Source organism: Lampetra fluviatilis, chromosome 56, assembly GCF_964198595.1.
Source record: "Lampetra fluviatilis chromosome 56, kcLamFluv1.1, whole genome shotgun sequence".
NCBI classification, from domain to species: domain Eukaryota; kingdom Metazoa; phylum Chordata; class Hyperoartia; order Petromyzontiformes; family Petromyzontidae; genus Lampetra; species Lampetra fluviatilis.
This window is the reverse complement of record NC_136330.1, coordinates 2,326,087-2,350,897: the sequence shown is the minus strand read 5'-3', so window position 1 is coordinate 2,350,897 and position 24,811 is coordinate 2,326,087. Positions and strand designations below refer to the sequence as shown.

Here is a 24,811-nt window from a genome sequence, read left to right as displayed (position 1 = left end):
GGCAGCTGCCACGGGGGGTGCCCTTTATTTCAAATGATGCACATCAGATGAGCTAAAAGTCACGTATCGCGTGTAAAGGAGCCTGAGACGCTCCGGTGTAAAGGGCGCTGTTATTTTAACAAGCCGGAAAAATATATACAATTATAATATCCCTTGACCACCGCGGGCTCAGTGGACGGGACATTGTGGAACTTAAACTGTCTACTATTTTTACTTGACCAAGTAAGGCCCGCTGAGTTATATAGCTCTTTGACAAAAGCCACCTGGGCACAGTTAATAGCTCAACAAAGTGGCTTATCACGTGCAAATTTACAGCAGCCACATAATCTAAAGGCATCTTTTATTTTAAAAAATGTGGAGGGAAAAAAACCGGAGGACCCGGAGAAAAATCCACACGACCACAGGGCGCGCGAAAGAGAGAGAGACACGCAAACTCCAAATGTACAACAGGCCTCATGGTCGGGATCGAACCCACGACCTCCTGTATACCAGGCGAGGCAGTTAACATCTCATAGCCACCGCGGTGCCCCCTTAGCTCGGAGTGGCACGCTGGGGGGGGGGGGGGCCTGAGGAATGTAGCCGAGACGTGTGACATTTTCACGCTCGATGCGATCGCCTTATTTGGCCGAGAGCGCGCAGGCCACAGGTAAAATTAGGTCTGGGAGGTGGTGGCACGCTTCACTCGGTGGGGCACCACATCTCGCGGCTTGGATTTTTCAAATGCTTGCCGGGATCGCTTTTAATGAAGGTGGCACTTTCAATAAAGTGCGACGCGGACGTTATTAATAGATGTGCTGCTACCTCGTGGAGAGTCGATAACGGCACTTGTTTGCATAACACGAGCTCGGTTTCTTGTGGTTGGGCTGTATAGCTCTGCAATGTGTGTCTCAAACGTTGGAGGAAGAGGCGGACAGGACGAAGGGACAGACGTGAAGAAGGTGACAGCGATGACGGAGATTGTGATGATATTGATGAAGTTGAATAGTATATTGTACTGGTAGGAACCTCCTGGTTACACCAACCCACAGGGGATTATTGTGTCTGTCGTGCAGGGAGGGGCTGGGTGGGGAGGGAGGGGCTGGGTGGGGAGGGGAGGGTGAGCTGGGTGGGAAGGGGAGGGTGGGGAGGGGCTGGGTGGGGAGGGTGGGGAGGGGCTGGGTGGGGACGGTGGGGAGTGGCTGGGTGGGGAGGGTGGGGGCTGGGTGGGGCTGGTCACCCCGTGGTGCTCTTATAAAACTCAACGTTTAACCTACTCACGCCGGCTTGTGCCCGCCGTCACAGTCGGGCATATTTGCGGAATACACCACGCCGCCGTTGACCCTGGCCATTGACCGAGCAACCCAACGTTCCTACCAGCTCCCTCCGCAGGAGGAATGTGTTTAATGCTGCTGCTTCTGACGAAGATGATGAAGATGAAAACGACACAGAAGAGGTGACATTAGAGCCCTCGGAATCATAAAAAAAATCGCATATGGGAGGAAACTGCGGTATGCAGAAAAAAACCCTATGCTTAGGGAGGTTAACACTCAAACATCCACATGGAGAGATTCAATAATCCACTCGCTGTAGGTCGCTTGGATTTGGGGTGGGCGGATCATCAGCAGCAGCGGCAGTAGCAACAGCATCTGTTTGTGACCCAGTTGAGATCATCAACTCGATGCACTTGAGAACCCAGCTTATTCACAGATGGCCAGAGGCTGGATTCAAGGCAAGACCTAAGTAATGCCAGCTCAGTTATCTGACCTCTGATCCACCCGGTCACCTCGATTGCTTTACAGTGATATTTAGCATATTGTACTCTAAACCATATTGTACTAGTAACCATGCCTGTCTGTGCTAGCAATTAATGAATCTCAGCGCAGTACATAGTCACATATCCAAACATAATGTATCCTCCTTGACCAACTAAGATTTCACTTTTTCTTTAAATGTCCACCACAAATCCAACCATTCCCACATAATTGAATGCATTCTTAATACCGCTAACTTCTAAAGGACTGTACTTCAAATTTTAAGTTGAAAGCAGCTTGCGCATTATTTTTGAGCAGTAACCAACTCACGCATATTTCCATAGATGGCCGCATATGCGACCTTTCCACACATCCGCCTATAACGTCACTCCACAGCGAGTCGGATGTGCGACTTTGTACGTGCTGTATGTTGAACTTTTTTCGCGCCGTACGTAGCCAACCGTGCTAATCGGAGGTGCCGTACCACCCGAGTTAAACGACGTCAAATTTGAACGTTACGCTAATCGCGTGCTAATTGACGAGACGGAAGAGCGTGATTGGTGAAAGAATGCCTCCGTTTTTTTGTGTTTTTTTTTCTTTTTGCTCGTTCATTTTCCCTTTCATTCACATTTTGGCCGGACAACCGTGCACAGACTTGGCCTTTCGGGCGGCCCCCTTTTCCCCTCCGCGCGATGCGCGCACACGTACGCAGCCCTGACAGGTTCCCACGGTGCCGGCCAACGCTTTGCGCTGGAAGTGGCCACCGACGGGGATAGGAGCACATCTCAAAGCATTGGGACCAGCGGAGAAGTAAAAAAGGGGCCCTTCCCTGCCCATTGGAAACCCAACGGCGGCACCTGAGACCCCCTCTCGGAGGACATTTGCGGAGCCGGCAACGCGTGAATTGATTGCGCATTTGGCACCCGGATTAAATTCCCCATTATCTAACCCGCTCACATCAATGGGTTCACAAAAGAAGAAAGTTCATGTAGCGGTGCACTGCCAAGCACGCTAATAGATTTATTGGTTCCTCCGTTCCTCGCCAGAACGGGGGGGGGGGGGGGGCGGGCTGCGTTGCAATTGTTAGCAAGCGCAGGACTTGCTCGATCTCCCGGCGTGGCAGGAGAAAAATGGGCGTGCTTCTTAAACCCCCCCGCCTGACCCCTGACCCCCCACCTCATCCCACCACCATCGTCCCTGCGCACACAGCAGGATAAATGGGTACACCAAGGTTCAGTCGATCAGCAGAACGCGTGTGGGTTGGTGGGGTGTAAAGTACCGCGACCTCAGTAGTAATAGGTTTTTACCCTTTCAACTGGTACAAAAACTGACACCTTTTTGAGTTGTACGCCTTTTGGCGTCATCTGGTCCAACACCAATGGAGACTAGGCTCTAAGAAAATCTGTCTCGGGCGTGGACCAATCAACTTCAAGGACAGTGCATATCATTATCAGAGTTGTTTCTTTTTGTTTGCATTTTGACTGCTTGTGTTGTGGTTATTGCAAACATGATGCCTTGTATAAAGGTGTCAGTTTTTGTACCAGTTGAAAGGGTAAAAACCTATTACTATATTTTGCCACTGGTAAAGGAGATGTCTCATAGTGTACCGCCACCTCCTCCGAGACGTCTGAGCCAGCATGGAAGAGGAGGCCAAATGCCCCCTAGAGGCCCCCTTTAGTGGAGGCTGTTCTGCCAGCAATGCCATGAGCAAGTAATTGCAGGGTTTTACCTTTTTGCTTAAGAGAGAAGCGATGGCCACATAGATCTAATGGCCGGATAGAGCAGTGGTCAGAGCAAATGACTAACAGCCAGCAACTTGATTATTCATATATTTCTCAAGTGTCCGTGCAGCACATCATCACCCAGCGGGTGATTAAATTGGGTACTAAATTGCGAGAAGCCAAACGAATATCGTTCTGTCCTGCGAACTTCTTGTCAATCCACTGCTGGATTGAGGGCCTCTGTGCATGTGAGACTGGTTTGATAACAAACGGGAGAACAATCTCAAGAAAGACACACAATGTACGTGGTAACATATTGACCAACCAGCCCAATGCTGAAAAAAAAACACACCTGCTAATTACTCAATCGGCATTACACATCGCTCTCTGACTCCCTAAAGAACGAGGCAGGAGCCTCCTGAAAAAGTGTCTGGAGACTCACTGGGTAAATGAGCATAGTAATAATAAATAATAATTTAAAATAAAGTAAAGGAAGTCCCAGCATGCATTGCAAGTCAAGCTTTCAGCCTGTGTGCAGAGTATATGCAAGCATGATGCTGTCATCAGGATTTCCTGTTGTGCTTCTGTTGTGTAAATGTCTTTGTGTTACGAACACTATCAATTTATTTTTTGTCCTGTGCAGCATTTCTTCTTGGCCGGTAGATTTTCTCATAAGCTCCGGAAATGGTTTGAATATCAGTTATGGTCACAAATTCACGCGTTATGGGTTTTTTTTCACCTCGCGATTTTGTTTTAAATATCACCAAATGTTGTGAATTCGACATTTGCTACACGACCGCTGCATGCCGATTTCACATTCGTACCTTTCTGACAATGCGGCAATCGTTCACACCTCAGGCGTCTCATGTAAAAGTTGGGTCTTGTTCCCACATTTATCTAACATTCACACGTTTAACTAAATGCCAACGACGAATTGCACCTTTAGATGTAATGTTTTATTTAATTCAAATTGGTGTTGTTGATGGTATATTCGTACATAGTCAAATCAGACAGGTGCTGAAAATATGGAATGTCTATTAATAATAAGTATTATGCAAAAATATGACGTTATTTTGTTTTTTACAAGGTCACCTTGTTTATTGTAAGCAAACTAAATCATAGCTTCTCGATAATGGGAATGATGGAAACACCTTTGAAACTTCCTCACAGCATACCTCGGTCATTTAAGTGTCTTCCTGTGTAACTCGAGGCTCAGGAAAGGTCAAGGCGAGTCCACTCATAGAATGTGCCGGAACGTTCAGCCAACTCGCTGTGTGTGTGTGAGGTGAGCGAGTGCGTCTGTCTGTATGTGTGTTTAGTTTGTTGTATTTCCCCCGCACCTCCGGTTGGCTACATACGGTGTGAAAGAAGTTCAACGTACATACACTCACACAGAGACTCATAGACTCACACAGAGACTCACACAGAGACCCATAGACTCACACAGAGACTCACACAGAGACTCATAGACTCACACAGAGACCCATAGACTCACACAGAGACTCACACAGAGACCCATAGACTCACACAGAGACCCATAGACTCACACAGAGACTCACACAGAGACCCATAGACTCACACAAAGACCCATAGACTCACATAGAGACCCACAGAGACCCATAGACTCACACATAGACCCATAGACTCGCAAGGAGACCCATAGACTTACACAGAGACCCATAGAGACCCATAGACTCACACATATAGACTCACACAGAGACCCATTGACTCACACAGAGACCTGTAGATTCACAAAGAGACCCATAGACTCGCAAGGAGACCCATAGACTTACACAGAGACCCATAGAGACCCATAGACTCACACATATAGACTCACACAGAGACCCATTGACTCACACAGAGACCTGTAGATTCACAAAGAGACCCATAGACTCACACAGAGACCCATAGACTCACACAGAGACCCACAGAGACCCATAGACTCACATCACAAGGGAGAAACACAAACAGACAAAAAAAATGTTTGGCCCGCATTACAACGGCTGTGACACGTATGGACCTTAGAATTACATTTCCCCGTACAAAAATACGGGGTAAACCGCATGGGTTGACAGCTATGGCTACTCGAATATGCAAAGTCGTGTACACAATGGTGACAGTACCCGTGATGTACCTTTAAAGTTTGTAGTTTTTTAAAAACACTTTTCCCGCCCTTTTTGTTTCCCCGTTCCCATTCATTGCAGTGGTTTAACCCAGTGAGAGGGGGGGGGGTTATCGAAGTTGCAGTTCTAACTTCAACAAATGCACTGCTAAAGAAGTTAAACGTAGTATTACACGATACATAAATGCACAGCTCTTTTGAGCATTGACAGATCCGATTCCGCCAGTGCGTTACCATTTATGGAATCGAGAATCGAGACGGTATCCAGACTTGTTCGCTATGGTGGAATCGAATCGATTATGGATCGTGACCACTTGAAATCGATTCGTCGTCGCCTACCGCCCCCCACCCACTCCCACTCTCCGTAACTTCATTTAAATAACTCGCAACTTGGCAACCGCATTCGCTCAAAGTTCTGCCGTTCATTCATTCATCGAACTCATTCGCCACGTGACTCGTTCGTTTATTCGTTCGTCCGTCGTCAGAACGGCGAGGAGGAGGAGGAGGAAGGCGACGAGGAGGAGGAGGAGATGGAGCCCGTAAAGAGGACGTGGGGAGACCGCCTCAAGGGGCTGCGACATTTCTTCTACAACCCGCACACCGGGGAGGTGGTGGGGCGCACCCCCAAGAGCTGGGGTGAGTGTGGGGGGGGGTGTTGGGGGGGGGGGGGGTGGTGAGGGGGGGGTGGTGGGGGGGGGCTAGAGAGTGGGGGGTGGGGGGGGGGGCTAGAGAGTGGGGGGGGGCTAGAGAGTGGTGGGGGGGGGGCTAGAGAGTGGTGGGGGTAAGACGGGGGGGGGGTGGTGAGGGGGGGTGGTGGGGGGGGCTAGAGAGTGGGGGGGGGGGCTAGAGAGTGGGGGGGGGCTAGAGAGTGGTGGGGGTGAGACGGGGGGGGCTAGAGAGTGGTGGGGGGGGGGCTAGAGAGTGGTGGGGGGGGGGCTAGAGAATAGTGGGGGTGAGACGGGGGGGGGTGGTGGGGGGACTAGAGAGTGGTGGGGGTGAGACGGGGGGGGCTAGAGAGTGGTGGGGGGGGGCTAGAGAGTGGTGGGGGGGGGCTAGAGAATAGTGGGGATGAGACGGGGGGGGGTGGTGGGGCTAGAGAGTGGTGGGGGTGAGACGGGGGGGGCTAGAGAGTGGTGGGGGGGGGGTAGCTAGAGAGTGGTGGGGGGGGCTAGAGAATAGTGGGGGTGAGACCGGGGGGGGTGGTGGGGGGGCTAGAGAGTGGTGGGGTGAGACGGGGGGGGGTGGGGGGGCTAGAGAGTGGTGGGGGGGGGGGCTAGAGAGTGGTGGGGGGGCTAGAGAGTGGTGGGGGGGGCTAGAGAGTGGTGGGGTGAGACGGGGGGGGGGGGCTAGAGAGTGGGGGGGGGGGCTAAAGAGTGGTGAGGGGGGGCTAGAAAGTGATGTGAGTGAGAGAGTGATGGGGGTGAGGGAGTGATGGGAGTGAGAGAGTGATGGGGGTGATGGGAGTGAGAAAGTGATTGGGGTTTGGTGTTGGCCCGGCAAGTTACTTCACGTGTTGAAGTGACATTAATAGGGGCTTGCTAACAGCACTTTTTACAACAGCTCTGTGTGAGAGTGTGTTGTGTGCTCGTTTCTTATCTTGACTGCTTCACGGGAACAAGCAATTAAGTCTCATTTAATCAAACTTTCCACCTTACGTTCGTGTTGACACACTGCGTGATGCTCGATATTTGCTACATTACAAGGCACACTTTTTCCCAATTTTAATGCAATTATTTGTGGGAAGCACCTTAGAATGTAGTCGGTGTGTGTATGTTACCAGATTAGTATAACTTCATACTGGTAGGAACCTCCTGGTTACACCAGCCCACAGGGGATTAGTGTGTCCGTCGTGCAGGGAGGGGCTGGGTGGGGGGTGGGACGGGTGGGGCTGGGTGGGGAGGAGCTGGTCACCTGGTGGTGCCCTTATAAAACTCAACGTTTAACCTACTCACGCCGGCTTGTGCCCGCCCTCACAGTCGGGCATATTTGCGGAATACACCACGCCGCCGTTGACCCTGGCCATTGACCGAGCAACCCAACGTTCCTACCAGCTCCCTCCGCAGGAATGTGTTCGGCGCCAGGCACGTGGTTTGGGTGCGTGTTATTTTCTGAAGCCTCGAGAATTTGCATGGAATATGCTCATCTATTTTAATGATTAAAAAAATTTGCATAGAAATTATTTGTTTTAGTCACAGACCTTTTACAAGTCGCTTACCGCTTCCTCACCAATATGATTGCAATGCCGCAATAGCTCTGACGCCTCTGTGCCTCACGAAGAGAACGTATCGTTCAAGATTTAATAACATTTGTTTAGCTGAGCCTTTGGACATAGAAAAAACATCTGAGCAGAAACCCCTGCTGGTGGAATAGATGGCAATTTTCTAAGTCGCTTCGCAGCATGATGGCGAAAAAAAGGCTCATCTATGGAGAGCAGTGGGCCCAGTTTGTTTATTTACTGTCCTTCGGGTTTCTCTTGAAATACGGCATCAAAAATATTGGTGGTAATCAGTAGCAGATGGGGGTCCGTTTTGGTTTGTGGAACAAAATCCAAATGAATCGGTCGCACTGGCCACTCAGGATAATGTCTCCCTTTTGGGTTCAGCTACACTGGCCATGGGACATAGAAGGTACATCCTTTTTATATTAGTATCACCAATTATATCTCAGTTGTGGGTAGCATAGGGAATTGCAGCAAAACCCATTGTTGTTTTGTACGTCTATGCTCCCTCGGCTATGCTCTCCACGTTCACCAAGCCATTTCCTGCCAGCATGGTGAACTGTGGCCTAATAACCCACGTGACCCGCACGGAGAGGGGAGGCACTCCCTTTGTCAGTGGATAGACAAAGGGATTTACTTTTACATATATATATAATCCCAGCTGATTTGAAGTCATGTCATGCAATTATCGGAATAATCGTAGCATCACACCTGATGGTCATCCAGTGTGGTTAAGAGATCATTCCATCTCCACAGTTTGCATCCCCATGCATTTGCAGTTTCGGCTATGCCAAAATGCTCCGTCTGGCCACATTTATCTGCTGCGCAATAACAAACACATTCCTGCGGAGGGAGCTGGTAGGAACGTTGGGTTGCTCGGTCAATGGCCAGGGTCAACGGCGGCGTGGTGTATTCCGCAAATATGGCTGACTGTGAGGGCGGGCACAAGCCGGCGTGAGTAGGTTAACGTTGAGTTTTATAAGGGCACCACAGGGTGACCAGCCCCTCCCCATCCAGCCCCACCCCTCCCACCTCCCTCCCACCTCCCACCCAGCCCCACCCTCCCCTCCCCACCTTCCCTTCCCCACCCAGCCCCTCCCCACCCTCCCCTCTCCACCCAGCCTCACCCCTCACATTTTTGGATGCAGGACGGACGGACACAATAATCCCCTGTAGGCTGGTGTAACCAGGAGGTTCCTACCAGTATAATTCCATGTATGTAGCAGCTTTTCATCAAGGATCTCAAGCGCTGTACAAGACACAGCAGCAGCAGACACTGAGCATGAATATAATTGTATCATAAATACATTTTAACAATCCATTTCCTAAATTAACTAAAAGTTTAATAAGCGGAAGCGTATAAATAGGTTTTAAGGTGCATTTTTAAAATGTCCACAATCTCAGAGATCCCTGATATCTTGTGGAAGAGCATTCCAGAGCCTGGGGGCTACACGGGGAAAAATCCGGTCACCTATAGACCGAAACCTCGACTTGGGAATGCAGAGAAGATCTGCATCCCCCAGATCTTCTGGACCTTGAGGGGGGCATATGGGTGAGGCATGTCAGTGATGTAGGCTTGGGCAAAATGGTTCACTGCTGATGTGTTCACACAGCCAAGCAGCCAGGTATCACAGTGGATCATTGGCACGTGAAAGATATTGCACTATGGAGATGATGCAGAAGTTGTTTGCGAAGATCTTGTTCGGCGAGCGGTTTACAGCCGTTATCAATTACAGGCACTGGGGGCTGGATACTAGCGGCCCCCTAAAGGAAGAGTTTACTAACAAGAAAAAACGAGCTCTTGTCGAATGTATAAAGCCGTCTCTGTGTCTCCTCACTTGTCTGACCACAGGGGTCAAAGGGAAGTGAGAATGTGTGGTAAGTAGAGGGCATTGTGTGTTCGGGCAGTAATGTACAAATCACTGGGAGTTCTGAGAAGGTCAAGATTGCATATATGGTGTTACCAGGGTGAGCTTTTAATGGAACACTTAAATTACTCTCATAGAAGGTGGTTCAGCAACAGATTGAGCAGCTTGCAATCAGAAGGTTGTGAGTTCAAATCCTGGCTGGGGTTTTACTCAGCCTATCACTCCGGGGTACTTAAAGTGGATAAAACTTCGTGGTGAAGTCAACTGTGGCTGTTCTAGACTCACCCCCGACAAAATAATGACGAGTTCCCATGGCTGTAAATGGGATGAACACCACTTCAATGCTCATTTAAACAGAAAATAAGTTTGATTTAACTTTTGTTTTGGGCCAGAGAGGTCAATTGTAATATCAAAGCTTGGTCATTTGAGGAGGCAGGAGCAATGTATGTTGATTAATGGACGCTTCACTTGCAAGGCATCCAGAAAATAAACCTTCGAGCCTTTTGAACAAAGGCCCATCCAAAAAATAAGACGGTAAATTCATTGCATTCTAGGCGATAAGCAACTTGGAAGTTCAGAAACAAATGTGGCAAGAAAGCAACTTGAGATATGATGAGAAAGAGGTTTGTTTGTGATGGGTGGGACACGTGTGCAGGACGGAGGCGGAAAGCGTGACGTTTTAGTGGCACCCAGAAAGTCGGCGACCAAGGGGGGAAGGCCTAAAGCCAGATGGTGGAACGCCGTGCGAGGAGACGATTGCAGGGAGGGTGTCAAATTCCCAACAGCTGAGGATGGGGTCTAGCGAAGGGGAACGTCGGGTGCTTACTTCAACTGTATTTGGCCACGATGACCTCTTGACCTTGACCCATGTTCTTTTAAATGGTGTCGTTTTTTATATATATAGTACTGGTAGGAACCTCCTGGTTACACCAGCCCATAGGGGATTATTGTGTCCATCCGTCCGTCGTGCATCCAAAAATGAGAGGGGTGGGGCTGGGTGGAGAGGGGAGGGTGGGGAGGGGCTGGGTGGGGCTGGGTGGGGGTGGGAGGGGTGGGGCTGGGTGTGGAGGGGCTGGTCACCCCGTGGTGCCCTTATAAAACTCAACATTTAACCTACTCACGCCGGCTTGTGCCCGCCCTCACAGTCGGGCATATTTGCGGAATACACCACGCCGCCGTTGACCCTGGCCATTGACCGAGCAGCCCAACGTTCCTACCAGCTCCCTCCGCAGGAATGTGTTTAAGTTCAGTTGACATTAACCTGACACAATCCTTGTATCTCAGATGTGCCGGTCCAATTGCTGTGATATGGGAACAACGCTGTAATATCAGGTGGGGAGCGGGGGGGGGTGGATGGGGCTTAACCCTCTCCACAGCCCCCATGCCCCCCTCACTGCAGAAGGCAGCCCTCCTAAATTCTTAAAATCAAGCCGTTAACTGTGCCGTGCTCCTCCCGTGACTTTGTGTACTTATACCTTTGAACAAAGTCGCACCAGAGGCTGATACAGGGATCAGCCTCCGCAACATTTATGAAAAATCCTAAATTCCAGTCGTTTTTCTTTTTTGTGGCGTTCGTAGGAAATCGTTTTTTTCTTTGTGGTTCTTTCGGTAAAGTCACGTAGAATGGAAATAATAAAATAATAAAAATAAAACATAATAAAATAATTCTCACGACGTTTCGGCCACAACGCAAGCAGCCGTCCTCAGGTGAAGAACAGGTCTGTCGGAAAGACAGCGTCTGACGCTGTCTTTCCGACAGACCTGTATGTTTTATTTTTATTATTTTATTATTTCCCTTCTACGTGACTTTACCGAAAGAACCAAGAAGATGAATCCCTGCAGTCACGAAAGCTTTAAATAGGAATAGTTTTTTTGTTTGCTTAGACGGCAGCATCGTCGCGAGAGCCCTGTTGGTGGTCGTTGGTTCATTGCCGCACTGGCGATCGTTGCAACGGTCAGTGAAGAATTTGTCACGGCTCCCCGCTGTGCACCCGTGGGTCATATGTTCAGGGCTCCAAAATGAAAACAACAACAATAAAAAAAAATACTCTGGCTAAATTGTCCCCACATGCCGGCTAGGGGTGGCTTTCTCCACCGTCAGGAAACAGCTGTAGTTACGATTACTGCGTAGGTTCACCATTGGAACCTCCGAGCTCTCATACTCTGATGGTGCATTGTCTTTGAGTTGTGCGCCTTTTAGCGTCATCTGGTCCAACACCATGTGAGACTAGGCTCTAAGAAAAGCTGTCTCGGGTGTGTACCAATCAATTTCAAGGACAGTGCATACATTATCAGAGTTGTGTTTTTTGTTTGCATTCTGACCGCAGGTATTGTGGGCAATGCAAACATGATTCCTCGTAAAAAAAGGTGTCAGTTTTGTTTCCAGATAAAAGGGTAATACACCAATTATCATACTGCGTAGGTTATTTCTTTTTTGCGGTTATGCTGTGCATCTTTCTGTGTCGTTTTTGGGTTGTGCCGAGTGTTGTCCAGCACGATGTCCGATGTTTCCCCAAGAAGCCCCCAGCAAGTGGAGCGAAACGTCGGAAACATCGCGCCGAACAGCACGCGTTAACGACCCGAAAACTAGACCAAACCAACCGTCAACAAACTAATCTCATCAGATGTCAGAATGAAGTCTGATGAAATATACCGCAGTTGGTTTTTAGCCAAGCTTCTGTACAGGAATCTTGCTACACAGGCAGAGACAACATTGCGTCTGAGGCGGGAGAGAGCGTGAGAGTCCTTTCGCAATCGTGAACGTCTTGCAAGCAGTTGTGCACAGTGAAACTGAAAGCTTGCATTGGTTATTTCGGTGTCATGGTGTTGACGGATGGAGGAATTGTTCTAGTCATTTGGAAAATCCTCTAACATGTATGTATGTATGCGTGGGTATTCTCAAAGAACTCCAATTTCCTCCCACATGCCAAACGCTCACTTGTGGAAAGTGGCCACACATATAAATGCTTTTTCCCTCTCGAAAAAATGAGTCTTGAGACTCTTTTGAAACTTGTGGATGCAGTCCCATTGCTGTTATGGCCCTTGTTCTGGTCACCTCTCTGTTTGATCACACACACACACGCGATAGTTAACGGGCACAAAGAGGTCACCGGTGGTCTTGGTGTGAGTCAGAGAGCATGGGCCTGCAGATGCGATCGCAAGTGTGTTTTCCCTGCCGCGATGCGTTGAAAGAATTCTCATTGAAATGCTAAACACGCCACATGGTTGCAACAGACCATAGACAGCGGGCAGGAAACACAACTTGGAATCGAGAACTTATTCATGAATGGCATTCGGCAAAGTACGCAGAATTTGCTACGGGTCTACGTTGTCTAACAAACTGCGGTGCAGCAACGCCAATTGTTGTACAGTACCGTTGTCCAACATCTATGCTTCTCACCTTTACCAGCCAGTGCTGACCCGTGTAGTGAAGCGTGGAGAAACATCGCTGTGGCCTGTGCAGAAGTCCTCATCCAGCAGTGGATTGACAAAGAGGGCTGTGCATGTACGTGTAGAAAAAAACTCGCCGTTCTTTCTTGAACGCGAGAAATCTTAAGCGTGTGATCATGCACGTGTGACTGCTGCTCAGAATAGGTCATTGTCCCCTTCCAAATGTAAATGAGCATTGGGGCAGTGCTCAGCGCTATTGACATTCTTGAAGCGGTGATGAAAATTCAACACTCTTAAGACAGGGAAAAAAAACCCATCCATAGTCCACTCACTGTTGACACCTCCTGGAAGTTATGATGGGCTGAGTTGACCCTCAATTGGGATTGTATCCCACTGTGCTGCCCAGAAAGTTAAAGGTGCAGCCCTGCAATTGCTTGTTCATGCCACTTCTGGCGTCAGGGACTCGACTAGGGAGCTCATAGAGAACGTATTTTTCCTACACTTCCACGCTGGATAGATGTCTAGAAAGAGGTGGGAGAGCCCACATTTTACCCCACTACACTCGGCCCTGCCGATACAACTACTGCTGACTGTGGCGCCCCCATTTATGCTGCTGGGTGGAGGATTAGTTGTGGAGGATTTATGGAACTCGCACCGTTGCAACTGCCGCATCGGGAGATGGAATTCAAGCGGAGACCTCTGGAATTCCCAAGTCCCAGTGCTCTTCTAAACCATTACACACCACTGTGGCAGCATCGCTACCTTCCTGTGAATGAAGCCTCGTGCTTCAAGCCAGAGTGAGAATGAGAGTGGATGCTGTTGGGGGCTGGGGGGGGGGCAGTAAGAGCTGCGATTTGCATATTGAACAACGGTTGATTGTGTGATGCTTGGCCCAGTTTGGACACAGAGAGTGCCTATGTCCTAAGGTGGTAACACTGGTCATTGGTTTGCGGCTGAATAAGCACCCAGAGGACATTTTTATGGCGATTATTGCATCGTCAATATTTTTTTTTTTAAATCTACTTTTTGGTCATTTACATTTTAGTTTTCATACATTTGTCAAGAATGCATGACCGGATTTAAAAAAGTCAAGTTTGTGATTTTTTTTTACTTTTTCTTCATTTTGCTGAGCGATCCGCGATCTTGACTCGGGCATATTATTTATTAATCCAAGATTACTCGGGTTGATGGTGAAGATGTGAGGGGGCAGCTCTGCACTTGCTTGCTCTCATGCCACAGGTGGTGAAAGGGTCTGCACTATTGGGAGTTTTAACGAGTATCTAAACTTGTCATGATATTTTTCGATTTAAAGCTTTCGTGACTGCAGGGATTCATCTTCTTGGTTCTTTCGGTAAAGTCACGTAGAAGGGAAGTAATAAAATAATACAAATAAAACATAATAAAATAATTCTCACGACGTTTCGGCCACAACGCAAACACCTGATGACGGCTGCTTGCGTTGTGGCCGAAAACGTCGTGAGAATTATTTTATTATGTTTTATTTGTATTATTTTATTACTTCCCTTCTACGTGACTTTACCGAAAGAACCAAGAAGTTGTCATGATATGTACTGAATAAATGGTTTGCGTCAGCCCTGTAGGGAGACTAACGCAGAATTACTTCTAAGATCCCTTCAAGCGACCTCTTATCTACACGTGGGATATTGCACCTCCTCACGTTGCCCTGCTGTAAAGATGCTCATTACACAGCAGTCAATCCAAACGTTGATTTATTTTAATCTCAGAGCTGAAAATGTAAATGATATACACCGTTGCTATATCATAGGAGAGCGGGTAAGTGTGTGCTACTGTTTATCCTTGCATCCAAGAGCTTGTGCAAAAGCGCAAACGTATAATAATTGTCATGAAGAGTATGAACGATTAGACAACAAATTAATTTGTTGAAGTCCAAATTATTATTTTTCTATGCTACGAACCCAGCGATCTGAATGCGATTTTCGCCCATGGTTAACACGAGTGGCAAAACGATATATAAACCTCGATTTAAAGCTTTCGTGACTGCAGGGATTCATCTTCTTGGTTCTTTCGGTAAAGTCACGTAGAAGGGAAATAATAAAATAATTAAAATTAAACATAATAAAAGAATTGTCACGACGTTTCGGCCACAACGCAAGCAGCCGTCCTCAGGTGAAGAGCAGGTCTGTCGAGAAGACAGCGTCTGAAGGACCTGCTCTCCACCTGATGACGGCTGCTTGCGTTGTGGCCGAAACGTCGTGAGAATTATTTAATTATGTTTTGTTTTTATTATTTCATTATTTCCATTCTACGTGACTTTACCGAAAGAACCAAGAAGATTTATAAACCGGTACGTGGCCTCTCCTCGATCGACTCAACCTTAAGTGAGCGCCACGGTCTGAGTGCGTAAACATCGGCACCGTGGAGACAGAGATGCGGCCGGGTGCGCGATGCCGGCTACGCCATCCCCTCGTGCGTCGTGTCCTTCCTTCACAGGTCGCTCGCAACAACACTCTCGTGTAGGCTACGTGGTGGGACCTTTGTGCGTGTGTCTGTGTGCCGTCGCAGGCCAGATCTGCTTGTTCTACTTCGTGTACTTTTCCTTCCTGGGTGCCCTCTTCGCCTTCACCATGTGGGCCTTGGTGATGACGCTGAGCTACGAGTTGCCCAAGTACCAGGACCGGGTCTCGAGCCCTGGTGAGAATTTTGTACCCAATTTTGTGACGTCCAGCAGGAAGCCGCTGGAAGCTATGCGCTTTGAAATCTAAATTTATTTATTTTTTCTTTCTTTAAAACTGTTTTTTTTGCGTTTAGTTTGTTGTCCTTCCCCCTGCACCTCGGTTGGCTAGCACGGTTCGCTACGTACGGCGCGAAAGAAGTTCCACATACATCCAAAAAAAGCAATCGTGGCATAATTCAGCATCATGCCCCCCAAAACAAATATTGACACTTGCATCCATCCTAATGCAGTCAAGGTTGCACTTTTAACAAATTCATTAAAAAGTTAACACCCCCACCTTCTTGACAAACACTCTGCAGTGCTCATATACAATGTTGGCCACAGAGCCAGTCGTGAAAATCCCACATTGCTTTGGTGGAACACAATATTTTGATTTAAAGCTTTCGTGACTGCAGGGATTCATATTCTTGGTTCTTTCGGTAAAGTCACGTAGAAGGGAAATAATAAAATAATATAAATATAAAACAATAAAAATTCTCACGACGTTTCGACTGCAACACAAGCAATCATCATCAGGTGTGAAATCCACAGCAAGAAAATTTGTTTTATGTTTATATTATTTTATTATTTCCCTTCTACGTGACTTTACCGAAAAAAACAAGAATATGAACACAATATTGTTTAAGTCTTTTGATTTCTTTACTGATCCCAAAGGTGTCATGATGATGATGATGCGGCGGAGTCAACCCTGGTCAGGATAAAAATTATTCTGCGCTTCTGACCAAAATATACACGCAGATTGTTGATGTTTGTTTAAATGTGCAACCTTGGTCAATCAACTGCTGGATGAGGGTTTTCTCATGCCGTGCGGGTCATGGGGGTTACCTGACCTCGACACGCTGATCAGTGTCGGTTGGCGATGACGGGGAGCATAGCCGTGGGAGCATAGACGTATAATACAACAGTGGCTTTTGTTGGACTGCCCTCTGCTGTGCACCACATAGCACCCCGCAGCCTAACAACAACTCTCGCTGTTACGGTAGTCGCCCATCCAAGCACTCTCCACACGCTCAAGCCTGCTCAGCTTCCGAGATCTGACGAACTCAGACAGCGTTCCGGATGATTTTGTCACGGCGCGCTGTTCGGTTACAGTACGTTAATGGTGGCTTTCTGAATGATCGTATTAAACGGGGCGCATGCACGGGGTACGAGCGCACGAAAGCGCTTTCACGCTGCGGGGAGCCATGGCGTGCCTTCTCATTGAGAGGGCCTAGACACGGAGGGGATCGCCTGTGAAAGGGAACACACAAATAAATCAGGGCTTGGCTTGGCATCGAGACCCAGCGGAGTCGTGCCTTTAACGGGGGTGGGGGGACACTGCCTCTCCCCACGCTCTTCACTAAGAACCGTGGCGCGGTGCGGCCAGTTTCCAAAGCGAAACAACAAAAAAAACGGCGCCCTTCTGTTGAATAATGCATGCGGCACCGTTATTTCAACCCATTGCTTTTTTTTTCGTTGAATTGACGAGCCCTTTCAAATGCAGGGGGAGGGTTAATTTATAAATTAAAATTTTCGTTCGTTTCGGAAATCCGCGCATAACCGCGAGTGTTTTGTGTTTGAAACAGTAGCACCGTTGTTTATTAAATCGACCACAATTGAAAGGAATATAATTCGCAAGCTGGCAAAAATCACCACACAGGCATGAAATTACGTAACGCGTGTTTGTCCTCGGAAGTATTGAATTAGCGGCGCGGAAGTCGACGAGCGGCTGTCGGGGCATTAAAAGGCATTTGCACTTTTTTAAATTGTCCCCCGTTACACTGGTTTGTGCCTCCAAGCTCTTGGCAACGTTCCGGTTAATTTGGACATTTTCAATAGATTGGGTCCCAAACAGCGACACAACTTCACACAAAAGTTTAGTTCACTTTGAACCATCTTCACGAGCGTTATTGTGTGTGTGTCCCCCCCCTTTTACTACGAACAGACGGACAGATCAAATGGATAAAGTCCTTCAGCCTTTGTTAAACATTGTTAATAACGGGCAATGACATAAGAATGATTTCTCAACTGAAAGTTAAAATATGAAATCCAAATGCATCGTGTTTATTTTAGCAAGCCTGCAAAAAGGAACCGGAAGCAGTGTTGAGCCGATCGAAGAGCCAAGCGAGCGGCGAGGAATCACAGCGCTCGCCACTCAGCCAGCTTGCTAATGAATCGGTAGTTTTCCTACGCAAACTGTCGGCACGTTCCTACCATCTTAATCACCGTTCTCTGCGCGGCTCACCGAAGAAACCTAACTTTTATTTTTTTCTACTTAATCGCACATTCAGAATATAACCTGACACGGCCAATCAGAAAAAAAAGTGTCACGTTGACAAAAGACAAATAGTTCACTACTTTAGCCCATCGGGCAATTCGCGAATTGCCCGATGATGCTGGATGTAATTACCAGCGAAACGTCGTACTCAAAAATCGTAAATGTTGTGGATTCACTCTTCAACACACCGGTGAGCTAAAGTAGTGAACTATTTTGTCTCTTGTCAACGTGACACTTTTTTTGCTGATTGGCCATGTCGGGTGGTGGAGGGTTACGACACATTTATAAATAACGCGATCTAACCCAATAACGTTTATCATGAATAATATTGGTCGCGAAAGCCTACGTGTTAAACTGAGAATATAACCCCTTTCCGGCGGTCGCTCGTTTTTACCACGCATTCTGGGGGCCTGGTGCTACATTCCATCGTGTGGCCCCTACCCAGGAATTCCCATTTCTTTAGATTGAAAGGAGGGTCTGGTGACTTCCTATCGGGAGCTGTCAAGTTGCACTGTAGTGGTCCCCAGCCTCGAGTGCCGACAACATGGACATTAACAAAGAAAACGGTGACAATAGCTGAAAAGTGTGCAAAGACGCGTGGATCTTGGGACAATGCTGAGAGACAGGAAACGGCACTCATGGATTCCTCTTGATATGCAAATTATTTTGTCAAGGCGCTCTTCCCCCTCCAACCCAGCTTAAATAGACGCTCCAAGCCTGGGGTGTTTCATTCAGACTCTGTCTTCTCGACAGACCTGTTCTTCGCCTGAGGACGGCTGCTTGCGTTGTGGCCGAAACGTCGTGAGAATTATTTTATTATGTTTTATTTTCATTATTTTATTATTTTCATTCTACGTGACTTTACCGAAAGAACCAAGAAGATTCGAGAGCAAGCACAAGTTCGAGTCCTACATTTTGACTGTTCATGGAAATGAAGTGGCCTTGGGCTGCTTCAGTCCTCCGACGTGGCCATTCTGAGCTCACGACGTTCTTGCCGTATTTCTGTGAACTATTTGTCTTTTGTCAACGTGACACTTTTTTACTGATTGGCCGTGTCGGGTGGTGGAGGGTTACGACACATTTATAAATAACGCGATCTAAACCCAAAAATTGTTGATTATGAGCCGTATTTCTTGTTGGAGATAATTGCAGCCACGCGCTCGATTACCTCTGCTCGTTTCTGCAGGTCTGATGATCCGGCCAAGGGCTCCGCTGTTCGAAATTAACTTCATGAGCAACTCTCTGGAGTCGTATGAGCCCTACGTGAACTCCATCAACGATCTCCTGAGCAGTGAGTGCTTTGGCGGGAACGAATGCCCTCCGCGTGCACCGCGGGAGTCTCATTCATCCACATTTATAATAAACGTAATTGGTCCTGTGTCTGTCTGTCTGTCTCTATGTCCGTCTGTCTGTATCTCTGTCTGTCTGTGGGAGTCTCATTCATCCACATTTATAATAAACGTTATTGGTTCTGTCTGTCTGTCTGTCTCTCTGTCTGTCTGTGGGAGACTCATTCATCCACATTTATAATAAACGTAATTGGTCCTCTGTCTGTCTGTCTGTCTCTCTGTCTGTCTGTGGGAGTCTCATTCATCCACATTTATAATAAACATAATTGGTCCTGTCTGTCTGTCTGTCTCTCTGTCTGTCTGTCTGTGAGAGTCTCATTCATCCACATTTATAATAAACGTAATTGGTCCTGTGTCTGTCTGTCTGTCACTTCTTGAGTTGTTGCTCTGGAGACTGGGAGATCGTTGGTCGACGTGTGGTAGCCGGATTGACGGCTTTCGTTGTGAATTCTCACTGAACAGGGTGGGCCGCGAGGGGCTGCCACCTTCCACTCTGGTGTTCTGTCTGTGAGGCTCTGTGTCTCTCACAGAACTCACTTGGGAAATCTTTGTCCTGTAGAGTTGAGTCGGGACTCATTCTGACTGGAACTAACCAGTGACCAATGGTATCGATGATGAACTTACGTACAACTTGTGATCCTCAGCTTAAAAACTCACTGGACATTTTCACCATCCTAATGTCGTGGATTTGTATTACAAAACATTAAGTAATAATAGATCAAGCTCGAATCATAGATGCGGCTATGCACAATGTCGTCCCAAGGTGTTTTATGTATGTATGTTGAACTTATTTCGCACGTTACATAGCCAACCGTGCTAATTGGAGCTGTTCAATAACTGTAAAACTCTCACTGTTCATTTAGGAAATGAAAACATCAAAAAAGTGGTGGGGAGCAAGGGACCCAAAGGCCCAAAACGCCAAGTGACCAGCAGCAAACAGCACGATCGAAGTTTGCAATAGATAAGAGTTCACAGGTTTTTTTTTTTACACGAGCAAGATTATATAAACTTGGGACAATGGGGAGGGCATTCCACATTGTAGAGGTGCGAGGGAAGAAGCAGAAAGTGAGGCGTTGTGGCCTGCAGTGCAGTGAGTCGGTGGGTGAATCGGTGAGCGTGTGGTTGTGATCCAGTGTAGTCTAAACAGACTGTTGGGTCAAGTGCTGTTAGTGAGCACCTATGAAGGCCGGCACGGCACACGAGGAGGTAGATGGCCAACACCACGCACGGCCGCCTTTGTCTCCCCAGTAGTGATGTTCCCACACCACACCAGGTACTCATTTTGAGGCTGAGTCGACCTAGAGAAGGCCCAGGACCGGTTCACATATTCGTCATTGGTGGCCGTGAGACGGGAATTGAACTCGGCTCGCCGGGTTCGGAGGTCAGCGCGCTAACCGCTACAACTACTGCACACGCGCACATGCGCGCGCGTACCCATCTGTCCACGGTACCTGCCCAGCTGCCTTGCGAATGCCCTCCCGATGCGTGCACCCCACCCCCCTCCCCCCAGGCTACCCAAACACCTCCGAGAACTTCTGCGACGCGGGGCTGTACCGCGACGAACAGGCCGGCGCCGGGCAGCCGGGCCGCGTGCCCCTCATGTGCCCGTTCTCCCGCAAAGACCTGGGGCTCTGCTCCGGCCTCGAGGACCCCATGTACGGCTTCACGAGCGGCACGCCTTGCGTGCTGCTCAAGATGAACCGGGTACAGGGCACAGCGAACGCACGGCGCCCTCACACCCCTGTGACCCTGAGCCCCTGCGCGTCGTGCGAACACCGCCGTTGCATGCGCAATGCTCTCAACGTTAGGTCAACCTTTTTTTGGCTACTGTGACCCCCTTGTTGAATTTTGTTTCGAGCTATGTTACCCCCCCCCTGCCCCCACCATGCCTTGACCGACCCAGCGCGGTTCTTTGGTTACCGTATGGATTTGCGATGTTATCGTAGTTATTTTAAGTTGGCAGATTCACACGTGATTATTCGCCAACGACTCTCACGTGTGGTAGAATTTCACACCCTTTTATAAATCAGCTCACGTACCCCCCTGGGACATTGCCACGTACCCCCGGGGGGGGGGGGGTCCGCTTACCTCCAGTTGAAAAACCACTGGCCTAGACCACTAGCTCAAGATATTTGATGACACCCACAATGCCGTGCAGCTCACGGGCAGTAGGAACGCACCACTTCCTGTACACTTGCGAGCCCACCTTTGGACGCGCCGTACGTTTACCGCCAATGTTTCTCTTCTGCAGATAATCGGTTTCAAGCCGGGAAACCACACGAATCCGGTGAAAGTCACCTGCGACGGGAAGGTAAAACTCACGCCAAGGAACTTGTCACCGCTGGAGAAATCGCTCTGACCCAGTCTCCCTGAGTGCACCTGATCTCGCCAGGCCTCAGAAGCTACGCCGCGGTTGAGCCTGGTTAGCGCTCAGATGGCGGGCCGCCTCGGAAAATCAGCTGTTGTAGGTTTTGGGCTGTGAATTGGCCAGGGGACAACGGGAGTTGGTAAATTAATTGTACAATATGTGTGGAGCTTTGAGTGTTGCTCCCATCGAATACAGTGGGGATTTCTCCGCATTCACCGGATTCCTGCCACACGCCAAACACTCGTTAGCAAAGTAGGCCAAACTTCTAGATTTGTAGTTTTCGTGACTGCAAGGATCCATACTTTTTGTTTTTTTCGGTAAAGTCACGTAGGTAAAAAAATAAAAAAATTTAAAATGAAAACAACTAAATAAAATCACTTCATTTATTTAATTTTTTTACCTACGTGACTTTACCGAAAAAACAAAAAGTTTCGGCCAAACTTCCCAATTGTGAGGGAGTCTCCTGGAGACTCGGTCCAGCCCTTACTGGGTAAGTAAACCGCTCAGCGCGGAGCACTGTGAGCCTGGCAAAGCCGCTTTCTTGGCTATCGTCAGCGGTCAGTGGTGAGTTCTTTCTGAAGCAGTCTTCGGTCCAGCCCATCACAAGCTCGTAACTGCCCGGAGTGGTAAAGTATGGACCCTACTACCCCCTCGACCCAACGTGGCATAACATTCATCCCATCAATCATCGCATCAGTGGGGGTGTTTATGAAGGTGCTGTAAATAAACTCATCGTGAATAATATTTCCTTTGAAAAATATCGAGAAATATTGATGTGTGTATCGAATAATGTAAGTTGTAGTTGTAATATTTTCTCCTTATTTTATTGTTGTTGTTGCGCTAATTTACACATCAAGAATCTGCCCATCATCATCATCACCACCATTGTCATTCGCATCATCATCATCATCATCACAATTGTCACGATCGTCGCAGTCGTTATCATTGCATCAAACGACCTACAACGTCAATATCATCATCACCATCGTTACTAATCACATCACCATTCACATCGACATCATGGACATCACCATCACCGCTAACATTAACAGCATCATCACCCAAGCCAGTGGTGTGAGTGTCATTTTTGTGGTGGTTGTCTAAGTGAGTGCATTAAGGGGAGCGGTGATGTAGCGGTTAGCGCGCTGCGCTACAAACCCGGACACCCGAGTTCGATTCCCGCTAACGGCCAACCCCAGTGACGATTATTTGAACTGGTCCTGAGCCTCCCCTAGGTGGACTCAGCTTCAAATGAGTACCTAGTGCGGTGTGTAAATATCGCCACTAGTAAGACAAAGGCGGCCGGGCGTGGTATTAGCCACCCACCCCTTCGTGTGCCGTGCCAGCCTTCGTAAGTGCTCGCTAACAGCACTTGCCCCAAAAGTCTGTTAAAGGCTGTACCGTGGATCTTTGTTTTTTTTGCATCGAGATGAGGTGAGCGGTGATTGTTTCAGTGAGTGTTGTGAGTAGTGGCAGCCAGCGGTGAGTATTGGTGAGGGGTTTGCGAGTCTTTATTCTTGTTTTGCAATCTCCACTGCTCCGATGTTACAGAAAGAAGAGCAGCAGCATCTTTTGGGAGACATCGAGTTCTTCCCAAACGACATTTTCGACCCCATGTACTTCCCGTACTACGGCAAGGTCCTCGACGTGAGTACGCAGCGGCCGCTTGGAGTGCGACCAAATCACCCAGAGCGCCGCGCCATATCTCGTCAACGCTTCGCAAGCTGAGCCGAATTTGAGCCTGAACAGTGCCCGGATGTCGCGTATGCAAGTTGAACTTGTCTTGCACCGTACGTCGCCAACCGTGCTAATCGGAGGTGCGGGGAAGGACAACAAACTATGGGTCTGTGTCTGAGTCTATGGGTCTTTGTGTGAGTCTATGGGTCTCTGTGTGAGTCTATGGGTCTCTGTGTGAGTCTGTGTGTGTGTCTGTGTCTGAGTTTATGGGCCTTTGTGTGAGTCTATGGGTCTGTGTCTGAGTCTAAGGGTCTCTGTGTGAGTCTATGGGTCTCTGTGTGAGTCTATGGGTCTCTGTGTGAGTCTATGGGTCTCTGTGTGAGTCTGTGTGTGTGTCTGTGTCGGAGTTTATGAGCCTCTGTGTGAGTCTGTGTGTATCTGTGTCTGAGTCTATGGCCGCGAGCCGTGGTGTGCGGTGTGTCAGTTCAAGAGCCCCGGTTGTGTTCCCGTTGCGCGTGCAGGGCACGTACACGCAGCCGCTGGTGGCCGCGCGCTTCCTGAACCTCACGCACGACACCCCCGTGACCATCGAGTGCCGCCTGGAGGGCAACGGCATCATCAACAAGCACGAGCGCGACCGCTTCCTGGGCCGCATTGCCTTCACGTTCACCGTCAGCTCATAGCGCCCACCACCCTCCCTCCTCATGCTGCTCTCCCCCCCCCCGCTCGCCTCGCTCTGCCACCGTCACATTCTCGCTCTCCCTCCTCCCAGCCCGCCTGTCCCATCGGCCCACCCGCCAGTCGGCTTAGCCGCTACCGCACCTTCTTTAGCGGCCGGTACGCGCGCACTTGAGATCCCTCTGAGCGACGGGGCGCGACTGGATGCCGACCGTCATTCAAAATCGTCGTCCCCCACCCACCCCCACTTCTAATTGGCGATTTGCCCTGACCCGCAACCTGAAGCGCCTCGCCGAAACCTAACAGCCATGGTCCACTGGAGGCACGTTTAGGGCGCCTGTCCCCGGCAGCGTTTCCCATAGTCGTGTGATCTATTTGCCAAACATGCGAACAAACGGAGCTCTCCCTAGCGGGCAACTGGGATGGAAACTTCCACTTGAGATCCCAGATAGAGGTCACGTGACTGCCTTGCCGCCGGGCTCTATTTTCTTGAGGCACGGGCAGCTTCAAGCAATGGCGTGAGTGGCATCTGGGGAGGAGAGAGAGAGAGAGGGGGGGGGAAGTCTTCTGCTTGATCGCTTTTGTGGTATCGACCGAGTGGCTGGCAACAATGGACTGCATCAAGGAATGAGTCGCTCACTCCCATCTGCTGCCCACCAAGTTGCCATAGTCTCTCCTGGTTAATGCGATGCCGGCGATGATTGCCGGCAACGATTG

General features: G+C 48.8%; 1 protein-coding gene across 1 annotated transcript in view; it reads left to right on the top strand.

Moving 5' to 3' along the window:
* The window catches only part of LOC144950084 (sodium/potassium-transporting ATPase subunit beta-3-like), a 32,731-nt gene extending 8,388 nt beyond the window's left edge, over positions 1-24,343 (top strand). Inside the window, exons 4-10 of the mRNA XM_078880103.1 lie at positions 6,059-6,209; positions 15,594-15,722; positions 19,209-19,313; positions 20,882-21,075; positions 21,623-21,682; positions 23,291-23,386; positions 23,938-24,343. Coding sequence (XP_078736229.1) covers positions 6,059-6,209; positions 15,594-15,722; positions 19,209-19,313; positions 20,882-21,075; positions 21,623-21,682; positions 23,291-23,386; positions 23,938-24,099 — 897 coding nt within the window. The 3' untranslated portion in view covers positions 24,100-24,343. The remainder of the gene's footprint in view (positions 1-6,058; positions 6,210-15,593; positions 15,723-19,208; positions 19,314-20,881; positions 21,076-21,622; positions 21,683-23,290; positions 23,387-23,937) is intronic.
* The last annotated feature ends 468 nt before the right edge of the window (positions 24,344-24,811 follow it).